At 42.9% G+C, this 13132-nt stretch overlaps 2 protein-coding genes across 4 annotated transcripts in view; one reads left to right on the forward strand and one right to left on the reverse strand.

Annotated features, from left to right (window-relative positions):
• The window catches only part of LOC138666276 (G-protein coupled receptor 143-like), a 50719-nt gene extending 39748 nt beyond the window's left edge, over positions 1-10971 (reverse strand). The window contains exons 1-3 of the mRNA XM_069754503.1: positions 10755-10971; positions 6780-6871; positions 4073-4167 (exon numbers count right to left, since the gene is read on the reverse strand). Coding sequence (XP_069610604.1) covers positions 4073-4167; positions 6780-6871; positions 10755-10971 — 404 coding nt within the window. The remainder of the gene's footprint in view (positions 1-4072; positions 4168-6779; positions 6872-10754) is intronic.
• Positions 10972-12803: 1832 nt separating this feature from the next.
• Positions 12804-13132, forward strand: part of MED12 (mediator complex subunit 12) — a 114067-nt gene continuing 113738 nt past the window's right edge. For all 3 annotated transcript variants that reach the window (XM_069747282.1, XM_069747283.1, XM_069747284.1), the window contains exon 1: positions 12804-12922. In XM_069747282.1, the coding sequence (XP_069603383.1) occupies positions 12824-12922 (99 nt within the window). In that variant the 5' untranslated portion in view covers positions 12804-12823. The remainder of the gene's footprint in view (positions 12923-13132) is intronic.

The following is a 13132-nucleotide window of genomic DNA, read 5'->3' on the forward strand; positions in this document are numbered from 1 at the left end:
ACTACCCCTAAAAATAGTTGGCTTACCAGTAATGTTCAGAGAAAAGAAAAAAAAAAAAAGTTGAATTCCAGCTCCTTAAAACATGACGTTTATTGTATCCAAATAAAAAATCCAAATGTCCATGGTGTGCAACCTCCCACCGGTAAGTGCCTGGGATGACAGAGATAAACGGCTACGCGTTTCGATCGGAGTGATCTTTATCAAAGCCATACCTGGATCAGGCAGCTTCTCCTACTTATAAGGAGGCTCACCCAACCAGATCATTCATTTGAGTCACATGGCAATTTGACAGGTCCTTTCATCTAAAATCATTGTTCTATATGTAACAACATAACAAAAATAAAGGATTAAAATCACATTCAGCAATAATGTAACATAACTTCATGTCTTTTATTCAATCCTGTTGGGACACAGGTGTTCAATTGGAAAATCCAATATGCTTCTCGTGTGAGAAGCCGGCGTCTAATGTCACCACCCCGACTAGGGGTATTAACCCGTTCTATGCCCTGAACCTGAAGAGTGACAGTGCTGCGTGCATGGTGCCTAACAAAATGTTTGGATGCTGCTGATATATTCCTGTCATTATTCTGAGTGTTACCTATGTCATATAAGTGTTCCCTAATGCGTGTTTTCAATTTTCTGGACGTACAGCCCACATACGACAGGTTACACTCTATACATTTGATTTTGTATACCACATTGCAAGAATTACAATTGATGTACTGCTTTATATCAAATTTGATAGTTTCATCCGCATTATAAAATGTCTTTTCAATACTGGCGAATTTACATGTGCTACAATTTCGTGTGGCACACGAAATTGTAGCACATGTAAATTCGCCAGTATTGAAAAGACATTTTATAATGCGGATGAAACTATCAAATTTGATATAAAGCAGTACATCAATTGTAATTCTTGCAATGTGGTATACAAAATCAAATGTATAGAGTGTAACCTGTCGTATGTGGGCTGTACGTCCAGAAAATTGAAAACACGCATTAGGGAACACTTATATGACATAGGTAACACTCAGAATAATAACAGGAATATATCAGCAGCATCCAAACATTTTGTTAGGCACCATGCACGCAGCACTGTCACTCTTCAGGTTCAGGGCATAGAACGGGTTAATACCCCTAGTCGGGGTGGTGACATTAGACGCCGGCTTCTCACACGAGAAGCATATTGGATTTTCCAATTGAACACCTGTGTCCCAACAGGATTGAATAAAAGACATGAAGTTATGTTACATTATTGCTGAATGTGATTTTAATCCTTTATTTTTGTTATGTTGTTACATATAGAACAATGATTTTAGATGAAAGGACCTGTCAAATTGCCATGTGACTCAAATGAATGATCTGGTTGGGTGAGCCTCCTTATAAGTAGGAGAAGCTGCCTGATCCAGGTATGGCTTTGATAAAGATCACTCCGATCGAAACGCGTAGCCGTTTATCTCTGTCATCCCAGGCACTTACCGGTGGGAGGTTGCACACCATGGACATTTGGATTTTTTATTTGGATACAATAAACGTCATGTTTTAAGGAGCTGGAATTCAACTTTTTTTTTTTTTCTTTTCTCTGATGATTGGATCGTCTTCCTGCAGCGGAGTTCCGTGCACCTGCGGTGATTTACCGGTGAGCTGGCTACAAACTCCTTTTCTCTTTGTGACTATTTACCAGTAATGTACCTGCTGGCAATCATAGATGTGGGAATTGCAGGTTTTGCCATCTTCATATAACTAAAAATCCAATCCAAATAGGTTCTATTGTCCATACTGTGAGAGATTTTATTTTTTGTAAGAGCAAATTTGTGATCTACGCGCTGTTTTGCCCGTGCCGATATTTTTATATCGGCAAGACAATTAGACCGTTAATCGTGCGTTTTAAAGAGCATTATAATTCCATCAAGACAGGCAAAGGTTGCTTAAGATTAATCCAGCATATGACGGAAAAACATGATGCTAACCCCGATCTTCTTAGTTTCGCTGGTATAGAAATTGTATCGTATCCACCGCAGGGAGGTGATCAGAATAGGATTCTTTTACAAAAGGAAGCCAAATGGATCTTAAACGCTAATGCACAGGGGCCGATTGGCTTAAATGACCGGCTTGACATGTCTGTATTTTTATAATACTGTCCAAAGTTTATAATACTGCTGTGATTTAATTTGTCTTGCAATATTAATATAGCAAAAAATACCTTGTAGAATATAATATCTTGTGGTATATATGTAAGTTTTTCGAAGTACCCTTTAGGTAATGTCAGTCTGTATGTAGATTATTATTTTATTTGTCACATTTATGCACTAATCACAACCATTTAGTTTGTCACATGTATGTTTCTAATTGTGTATACACGTCAGAAATCCTTTAAGAGGAAATGACGTGCTGTAATCTACCATTCGGACCAGTCGAAGCACCTGTGTGTGCGAAACGGCCGTCGTCCGTGCTCCCATACCGCACCCTCAAACCTGACCTGATGTCCTGACGGATGTATCTTTTGATTTGTTCTCCAACAAAGTTCACGATCTTCACAGCTTTACCGGGGTGAGTGCCGCATATTATTCTCCTTCAAAGCAAGACTGTGTCTCAATTTGTGTGCAATCGTACAAAAGGGGTCTGCAGCATCTCAGAAGAGACCTGGAGAGTATGGATAACAGAGAGGCAAGTACCCTCATAGAAGGATGTTCTTTGCATGTAACGGGAAGGCCAGGGTACGCAAAGGCCTTTAACCTCAGCCACGACTACAGCCCTGGCCCTCCCTCACACCTGCACAAGCCCTTGAAATGATGACAGTATATATTTATATAGTGGTATACGTTGCAGCTCTGGGAGCATATGTATCCCAGCATATAGGTGCTGGGGAAAAAAAGCAGGTCTGTAAGAAGTGATGTCAAGGATGCGGGGTGGTTATGTACATCCGAGTTATATGCGGGCTCTTTTCTAATGGTAGGGTACTATAGTGTGCAGAGGACCATAGACAAGTGCACATGAAGTCCTGGAATAACACCTAGTATTAGCATGCTATGTCTGCCTTATTATCCACTACTCTGACAACCCCTTTTGAATCTCTATATCCCCCCCCCCAATAAAGAACTGACACTTCTACTCCCCTCCAGTGCCGTTCTAGAGGTGTTGGCACTGGTTTTCCCAAGACTTTCTCCTACCTTGGACAAATCAAGACAACTAGAGGAAGAGCAGCCAGAGCCTACACTTCCTCTGGATGTCAATAACATGCGTGGAAGAGTGTGACGCCAGCGCTGATTGGCTGCAGGGATTGCGGGATATAAAAATGTCATGAGAGCCAGTGCCGACACCGCTGGAACCGCATCGGCATCAGAGGAGAGTATAGGCGTTATTTTAATGAGGGGGACACATAGGTATTCAGAAGGGGTTGTCTGACTAGTGGGCAACTCCTATAAGAGGGGATTCAAGGAACATAAGGTTTTAAGATATGATGTCATTTTAAACAGTAACTAAACATTTGTTTTTCAGAATTTAGTCTAGCACTGAAAAGTTTTGAAACTTTGCACATCACTTTATTAGGTAATTTGTCTTTATTCCTTTAAAGAACAAAAACTTAAAAGCTGCATGTAACTGGCTTCCAAACACACGTGCCCCCCGTCCTCCATTAGCTGCACCTATATCAGAATTTACTAATTTGGCGTACAGATTAAGGCAGTGCAGGGGTCAGCATTAGTGATGAGCAAATGTGCAGGGATAAGGTGTTATCTGAGCATGCTCGGGTGCTAACAGAGTGACTTCAGCATGCTTAAAAAATATGTTCCAGCCCCCACGGCTGTTAGAGAACTGCAACACATGCAGCCACGTGGACTTGAGACTCCAACATATTATTCAAGCACTCCGAAGTCACTTGGTTAGCAGCTAAGCATGCTCAGATAACACCCCCATAATAATGATAATACCCCAGCACGTTCGCTCATCACTAATTGTAATGCTTTCAATTTCGGTGGCATTCTTTTCAAATGTTGGACGACGTCATCTAAGGTCACAATGATGTCTGATTTCACCATTCTTACCACTTTGTAGAATAGCTTTTCCCCATTACCTTTCTGATGGGTTTCGCTTGAAGAGCTGATCAATCTCCAAAGAGTAACAGAGAAACGCCCAGAAGAGCAAGGAGCAGAAATAATGAATCCATGTCTGTGGGTTCAAGTGCAATAGAAAAATGTTATAGTTAGAAACAAGAAACCTGGAGAGTAGAAGAAGCACTGCGGAGGAGGAGGACAGTTCGGAATCCGCCATCTGGATGGGTAATGTGACTGCTTTCAATTTAAATACAGAACACCAGAAAACTCCCATTGCACCATGCAGTGCCCCCAGCCATCATACAGTGCCCCCAGCCTTGTCGCCTTGTGTCAAATATTTAGTGATTCTATTTAGAAGGTTTCGTTACTTTGATTCTAGGGCTTCACGGCGACATGCGGTGTGGCATGGAGATCTCATGCATTGTGGCACTGCTTCTAATGATGTCCTACAATGTCACACTGCAACCTGCGACCTCCCGCAGGTCACAAAGGATTCCAGCTATACAGATTTTTTTTATTTTTTAATTTATAATTTTTATTTATTTATTTATTTTTTTACACAAACAGAGGGGAAGAAAAAAAATAAGGATCCTATACGGAACATATGCATTACATTCACATTTTATAGGTACACTACGAAAACTAACCTAGGATACTGGATTTGATCATGCACATTTTGACGTTTTCAGGTATAAAAACAGATGGCAGACAGATGTAAAATACAGACACAAGGATGGCAACAAGGAATAAACAAAATTTTCTGGATGTAAAATAAAAATAAACTGGATGCTATACAGAGCCACAGTACAGCATCTAATTTTTACATTGCAGTTCTGTAACATAGGAAGCTGAAAATTATTAACTGCTGAAAAAAAAAAAACAAACAAACAAACAAAAAAAAAAACAGACTGCACACAGAGGACAAGTGAGAAAAAAAGGCCTATTTTTCCGGATTAAACAGAATTATTTTTTTAATACTCTTGTGTGAACGAGCGCTTACAGGCAGCCAATTGCCAGTCAGATACCCCATGACACTGAGGCTTCATTCAGACATTTCCATTTGTGGTTGTCACATAGAACATGTACCCATTATACTCTATGGGGCTCTTCCCGTGGCTCTTTTTGTGGATCATGTGTCTGCACAAAAATCATGTCCAATTTTTTTTGTAATCACTGTCACGGATGAAAATCAAATACAACACATGAATGACAGTGTGCAGTACAAGTGCTGTCAGTGATTAACAATGAGAAGAATAAGAGTAGCTTTGCCATTAAATTGTCCATATGTGAAACTCATTGATTAAAACTGAGGGTAAGGATTGAGGAAATAATTGGTCTGACCACCCCCCAATACACCAGAAGCTTTCCTTATCAATGTCACCAATAAGTAAATGCATGTATGAAAGGTAGTCAATGGGCTACCTAATACAGGCGGCTAAACATGTCATTTTGCGGCACTGGAAAAGCACTACTACACCCATTGAGGAATGGTTTGCGGAGATTTCACTCCTTAATAAGATGGGGCATCGGATTGCCCTCTCACCGGCTGATGATGATAGATACCGTGTGACTTGGAGGGATTGGATGGATGTAGCCCCCAACCAAGATTATCCGGGATGTCGTCACAACAATGTTCATAATCACTCTCTATTGATTGGTGGTCCGTCGTGGTCCGCTCCCTCTCTATCTTTCATATAGAAAACCCTCTCTATACCCCCAATGTTCTGTAGTTATGCATAAATTTAGGCTGCCATCACACTAGCAGCATTTGGTCAGTATTTTACATCAGTATTTGTAAGCCAAAACCAGGAGTGGAACAATTAGAGAAAAAGTATAATAGAAACGTATGCACCACTTCTGTTTGTAGATTGTAAGCTCGCGAGCAGGGACCTCACCCCTAATGTCACTGTTTAAATTGTCTTATCTTGTACTGAATTTATTGTCTGTACATGTCCCCGCTTAATTGTAAAGTGCTGCGGAATATGTTGGCGCTATATAAATTAAAATTATTATTTTTTATTATTATTATTTATCACCCACTCCTGGTTTTGGCTTACAAATACTGATGTAAAATACTGACCAAATACTGATAGTGTGACGGCAGCCTTATAGTTATATTTTACCCCTGGACTATTTGTATTGTATTTTCTTGTACTTTCTAAACACAAAAATAAAAAAACTTGAGTTTGAAAAAAAACTGATGGCAAGAACTGAAATGCGAGAAAAACAAACTGCACTTGTATAGACCTAGAAAAGCAAAGAATATTGGAACATATGGATGACTTTATAAAAAAAAATAATAAGCCAACACATATTCCTCTAAAACAACAGAGGCATCTGATACTCAAGTCAAGAGCATGGTGAACATCATCGCTGCAACCAATCACTGAGCTCTGCTGATGGCACTAGCCACATAGCTCAGTGATTGGCTGCAGTGCTGACGCGTGTACTGTAGTTGTAACACCACTGCTGCAGCTAGTAAACAATCAGACACTGGTAATGGGGCGGCGAGCAGACGCTGGACCAGCGAGGGCGAGTACCAGCTGCGTTTGTCGTTATAGAGGCATTGGAGCACTTGGGGGAAATAAAAACCCTTCAATTCTGTAGAGACTGAAGTTATTATTTCTATACACCGACATCTCAGGTGCTGTTCCTCAAGTGTAGAAATAATTGTGTGGGTTATTAACAGAATAATCTTATCAGTGGCAAACACTAGAAATGACTTACAGAGATGAAAACACAGGAGATGCGGGAGATCCAAGACTGACTGGACAAGAAGTCGGGAGCGATCAGCCACACTATAGAGTTCAGGAGTAACCCTTAGAAATAAGTAGAAATCTGAATGAAGATACTAGTACTACTTAACCCTTTAGGGAGATATAAAGGATGAAAAAAAAAATAAAAACAATTTTCTCAGGAATAAAAGGCATACCCATTAGTCCTACATGCTCATGGATCATCAAAACAAAAACAAACTGTACACAGATGCCATCTATGCATGGTTATTCTTCTCGCTGACTAACGGCAGGTGCAGACAGCGAGTGCTATCCATTGTTTTGAAGGATAGGACTCGTCCCCATGCCCATTTTTTCGTCAGACAGAGCCTGTCCAAATTTTTTTCCTCGAAGCATGCCCAAGTTGGATCTCAGAAGACAAGGGAAAATACAAGTCTATGGGTCAGTAAAAAACACATACAGCGCACATGGCATCAGTGCACAGTCCGTATTTAACATTGCAGAGTATAGGAGAAGCTGCGAAATTTGTTTATCCATCTGTGAAAAACACAGATGATAAAAACAGACACACGGACCGTATTTCACACACGTGTTTAAAGACGTGTGAATGAGACCTAATGAGCAATCTGTGAAAAACACCGAACACTTGTGATTCATGAGTGTCTGCATGGTCTTCATAATTTATCAGTTCCTATGAAAGAACAAAAGGTTTGCATAAAAGCTGTAGACACAAAACAATTTTTTTTCTTATCTGTTTTTCTTTTCTTAGTGAACATGGTAAAAAAAAAAAAAAAACAGTTGCGGAATTGCACTTTTATTGCAATTTCACCTCACTTGGAATTTTTTTCCCATTTTCAAGTATGCAATATGGTAAAACCAATAGTGTTGCTCAAAAGTACAACTTGTCCCGCACAAAACAAGCCCTCACACCGCCATATTGATGGAAAAAAAAAAAAAGTTATGGCTCTTGGAAAAAGGGGAGCAAAAACATACGCAAAACCGAAAAAAGGGCTCCGTTTTGAAGGGGTTAATTATTATTTTTTTAACTTTGCACTTGCTTCAATAGTCTCCATGGGAGAATAGATGCTGCAGTTGTCCGATCGCCTCTGCTGCACACAGGCAATGATCAGATTGCCTGTGTGTAACAGAAATGCTCACTTGCTATGAGCAATAGCTCATAGCAATCCGGCAATGACAACCACAGGGGTCTCCTGCAGCCCCCGGGTTGTCATGCCAACCCACGGTCATGTGACACAGGCGCCCATGGGTGAGATTAGTGAGGCGCTTCTGGCGCGATCACATTAAATGCTGCTGTCAAGAGTTTGATAGCAGCATTTAACGGGTTAACAGTCGTGGGTGGATCGCGATTCCACCAGCAGCTGTTGCGGGCACAAAACAGCTGACATGTGCTGGGAAAGATGTGGGCGCACCGTCGGAGCCCACATCAAAGGGGGGGACAAGGAAAAGGGATACCCTCCAGCGATTCTAAAAAGTGACTGATGTACCAATATTACATAGCAAAGGTATGTAACAACATTAATCAGATATTTGACTAATTTATTATGATTATTCTTCAGATCCTTTGACACAAGGATGCGCTAGCACGGACACCGACTTCTTTTGCTGAAATATTATGACAGTATCTGGGCTGTAATCCTCAAACCTCTTGGTGACTAAAGCTACACGCTGCACGATGAAAAAACGTGTAAATTGATCGCAGAGTGCACCTTTTTCCCACCATGTTATTCCCTCATTATGCCCAGGTGCCTAAAACCATAGAGCTGCAAAATGTGCTCATCCAAGAAATGCATCCAGCATCTGTCCTGTGTGAACATAACCACAGAGCGACGTACAGAAGAGAAAAAGGCCAGGGAGACTTCTATGCCAATTAGGTTAAGTTCCCACAATGAGCTTTGGACTCTGTATTCTCATTGCATAAAAATCGCAGCGTCTTAGGGTCCGTGTCCACGTTCAGGATGGCCGGCGCTTTGGATGGAGCGGAAATCTCGCTCCACCCCCTTCTGGAGACGCGATGATGCCGGATGTGTTCATTGCACACATCCGGTATCATCACACCCCACACATAGGGCCCTGTGTTATACCTTGCGGCGGCGCAGCGTCGCCGCAAGGTAAACGGACATGCTGCGATCTAAAAAGACGCGCCGCATGTCTGGAATCGCAGGGCCGCCGGATGCGTGTTACCACGCATAGTGGAGACAGGATTTCATAAAATCCCCTCCACTATGCTGTAACATCTGGACGCTGTGGATTGAACGCTGCGGCTCCACACAGAGTTAAATCCACAGCTGGTCCGGATGTAAAACTGCCCGTGGACACATACCCTTACAGGTCCAGCAAAATGGATGGGATTTATAGAAACCTCCCGCCCACTGCACCAGTGTTAAAAATGCATGTAAAAAAAACAAAAAGTCATCTTATAGGTGCAGAGAATCTACAACCTGGAAAACTCAGCAAAAGCTCAGCATGGGAAAGTAGCCTAAGGTTAAGTTCACACTGGGTGTTTTTGCTGCTTTTTCATGCTAATTTGTAACTGCTTTTTACAGCACCAGAAAAGCCTATGAGACTTCAGAAATCTCTTGCACACAGTTTTTTTTTTTGTCATCAGCATTTTGTGCTTTTCGTGTTTTTTTTTTGGACATCGTGCAGGTCACTTTCAGCATTTTTTCACTCACTGACTTGAATGGGTGGTGAAAAAAAGACTGAAAAAACAATGCACCAAAAAAGCAGGTATCCGGTTTTGGTGCCAAAACCTTATTCTACGGAATAAGACTTTTTTTTTTAAAAATGTTTTAATTTTATTTCCAATACTAAACTTTACCAGCACGTACAAAAGAAATCTAGCCTGCCAAAAGTGCTGCAAAAAATTATGCGAAAACCCCCGGGAAAGACCAAGGGAAGCATGCTTTTTTTCTCTAGCTTCTTTCCTGACAAAACATCAGGTTTTACTGAAAAAAAAAGCCTAATATGAACTTACCCTAATGGCTCAATCGAAATGTCGTGTTATCAGGATATTAAGCATTGTCACAACGCACCCTTTTACCCCCATAATGAAGGCTCCTGGGCCTGCAGTATCCCATCATGTACGATTCCATGACATAGCACTTTACTTGTTGCATTAAACCCTTGCGGAGCCAATTGTCCCATGCAGACTGCAGGGCATAAAGGCCCTATAGTATATAGTATAGGATTCTGCTGGGTGCGGTTTACACCGATCCGTTCTTCCCTACCAGCAATGGGGAAAAGCATTCATTTGAGCACACCATGATTTTTATGTTGCACGATTCATACAGAACAAAAATTGGAAACCATGAAGGAACAGAAGAAACCACAGACTATGGGAGCCATAATACAGGGTGTGCACGAGGCCCTATGCAAACACCAGGCAGTTATCGAACTGCAGGTTCTGCCCTATTCACACCTGAATAATCAATAACAACATCATAGGCAATGTGGGAGATTAAAGAAAGGTCCAAGAATGGTATGGCTAAATAATCACACCAATGCATCTACAATAAGGACACATGCAGGACAAACGGCAAAATTCAATAAGAAACAACAAACCTCCAACACAGATTATAGTCCAAAGTGATAAATATAATTTATTGCGGTTAGAGCTCATATTTCCGGTATGTGCACTGGTTATTCCCCATTTATCGATTCATGCTTTCCTTCGTTTAGGTGCTTTTTAGCCCTAGATGTTAGCCCAATGTTGGCTGCACATTAACATATTGGCTCGAGTATATTTCTGCTTGGTGGAATTGCCTATTCACACCCATGATTAACCCCCTGTGTTGTTCACCGCCCCTAATGTGCACACGTGTGTGCTGCTTTGCTGCATGTCTCTCTCTTGCCTGACCTTATACCTGTTGTTATTATATTACAATAAATTATATTTATCACTTTGGACTATAAACTGTGTTGGTGGTTTGTTGTTTCCTATTCACACCTGTAGTGACCGAGGCACCGGCCAGCAGGACTCTCCAACCCATCCTGATCGCCAGGCTCCTTCTCCGATTACTGCACCTATAGCAGATGGCCAGACCGACGAGTCCCAAGAGCGCGCTGCCCCCACATACTGCATGGTAGAGCTCAGACGCCAGCACCAGGTCAGTGCCAGCATCCCTCTCCGGGCAGCACAGCCGTGGGAGCCGCAAGGAAGCCATTGAAGAACACATAAAAAAAAAATGGGTGGGAGACCTTCTATGTAAATGAATAGGTGCTAAACAGATACTTATAAATTAAAGGGACTCTGTCACCTGAATTTGGAGGGAACAATCTTCAGCCATAGGGGGCGGGGTTTTCGGGTGTTTGATTCACCCTTTAATTACCCGCTGGCTGCATGCTGGCTGAAATATTGGATTGAAGTTCATTCTCTGTCCTCCATAGTACACGCCTGCGCTGTGCAAGATTGCCTTGTGCAGGCATGTACTACGGAGGACAGAGTATGAACTTCAATCCAATATTGCAGCCAGCGGGTAAGGAAAGGGTGAATCAAACACCCGAAAACCCCGGTCCTATGGCTGAAGATTGTTCCCTCCATATTCAGGTGACAGAGTCCCTTTAAGTCATTTATTACCCCGATAATAAAACTCAGTACTGCCTTGAAAATGCGCAGAACCACTCAGTGGTTGATACATTTTAATGGCTAACTGAAAAGATGGTAACAAATTGCAAGCTTTCCAGACTACACAGGTCTCTTCATCAGGCCTAGACGATGACGAGACGTATGTAGTCTCGAAAGCTTGCAATTTGTTACCATCTTTTCAGTTAGCCATTAAAAGGCATCAACTACTGAGGACTCTCAATTCTAAATATTTTTCTATCTACTGGCTGACACGGTACCAAGATATATATCTTTCCTGTATCAGAACCACTCACGTTATTCTCCGTGTTGCAGGACTCTCTTAGTCTTAACAAAATTAGGATTGCTGAAGAGTATACCGCCTTAAAGGGGTCATCCAGGAAATCAAGTGATTACTGGTGAAGAGGGAACGTGCTTGGATAATATCTGAATATCTTGAGCCTGCACGGATAATATGTTTGAGACCCCGAGCCTCCATGTCTCCCAGCTGTTGGACAGCCACAAGGCATGCGGGGATTGCTTGTTAGGGAATCCCTGCATGTGCTGGGCTCTGGAACAGCTGTGAGACATGCAGTCATGGGGTCTCAAACATATTATTCGAGCACGCCGATGTCACAGGGTTAGCACCCGAGCATGCTCAGATAACACTTTATCCCGCCACGATCCCTCATCACTAGTGATTACCTAAGCACAGGGTAGGTGATAACTTAGAGATCAGTGGGCTCTGACCGCTGGGACCTGCACTGACTGGAAGAACAGGGAACCTTTCTCCCCGCTGCACAATGGAGGCCCAGGGCGCGTCCGACCGTCGCTGACCATTCTCTACGAGGCAGCCGGGAAAAGCTGAGTGATTGGCGCATTGTTTAAGCATACACCCCGGCGGCCGGACCCCACAATCACCTCGTCATCACCTATCCCTAGACCCAGCCGATGCCCCCGAGGTGCCGCGGGCTGACATGTTGCCGTCTTACTCGCCACGGCTCGCCTTCCTCTGCCACCTCTTGGCTCCCTTACGTCACACCTGAGTTTTTTCCTAAACTGTGGCCCATAGCAATAACCATTTTAGTACATTTCCACCTCCTCGGCCACAAATTATTTTTTTTTTTTACATTTTTGTTGAGTGACTTGTAATAAACCTGGCAACGGGCAGAAATCTACCAGAAATGTAATAAGAAGTTTCCCTGAGAGTCTTGTAGAATCACGGCCAGCTGTATGTGACTGAGGAGCCCGCATAGGTCTCCACTGGTGGAAAACGTGAAGCCCTGAGGGCCCCTCAGTCTGTGGCACAGTGCAGTTGCCCGGTGTAAAGATGGCGGCCGCTGCCCTCACTGCTGCTGACGTAATCAGCGCGCTCCCCGCACGGGCTATGTGTGTCACGACTAGTTGTTTCCTTCCTACGTCATCTCATGCGCGTCCCCTAAGAGGGAAGGAAGATGGCGGCGTTCGGTATACTAAGCTACGAACACCGGCCGCTGAAAAGACCACGGCTGGGACCGCCGGACGTGTACCCTCAGGACGCCAAGCAGAAGGAGGTGGGTGCAGCACTATGGAGCCGCTCCTGTGGGTGATTGTGGGGGCACAAGGGGAAAGCTGGGTGCTATAGGGGTGCGGGTGAGGGACATCCAGGGCCGGACTGGGACTTAAAATCAGCCCTGGCACACAAAGCAAAGCAGCCCACATGCAAATCAGTTAAGTAGGAGAGTATCTTTTCCATGCAGCCTTGTCTGTGCAGTATGTGGGTG

The sequence above is a fragment of the Ranitomeya imitator genome, chromosome 2 (assembly GCF_032444005.1).
Source record: "Ranitomeya imitator isolate aRanImi1 chromosome 2, aRanImi1.pri, whole genome shotgun sequence".
In the NCBI taxonomy this organism is placed as follows: Eukaryota; Metazoa; Chordata; class Amphibia; order Anura; family Dendrobatidae; genus Ranitomeya; species Ranitomeya imitator.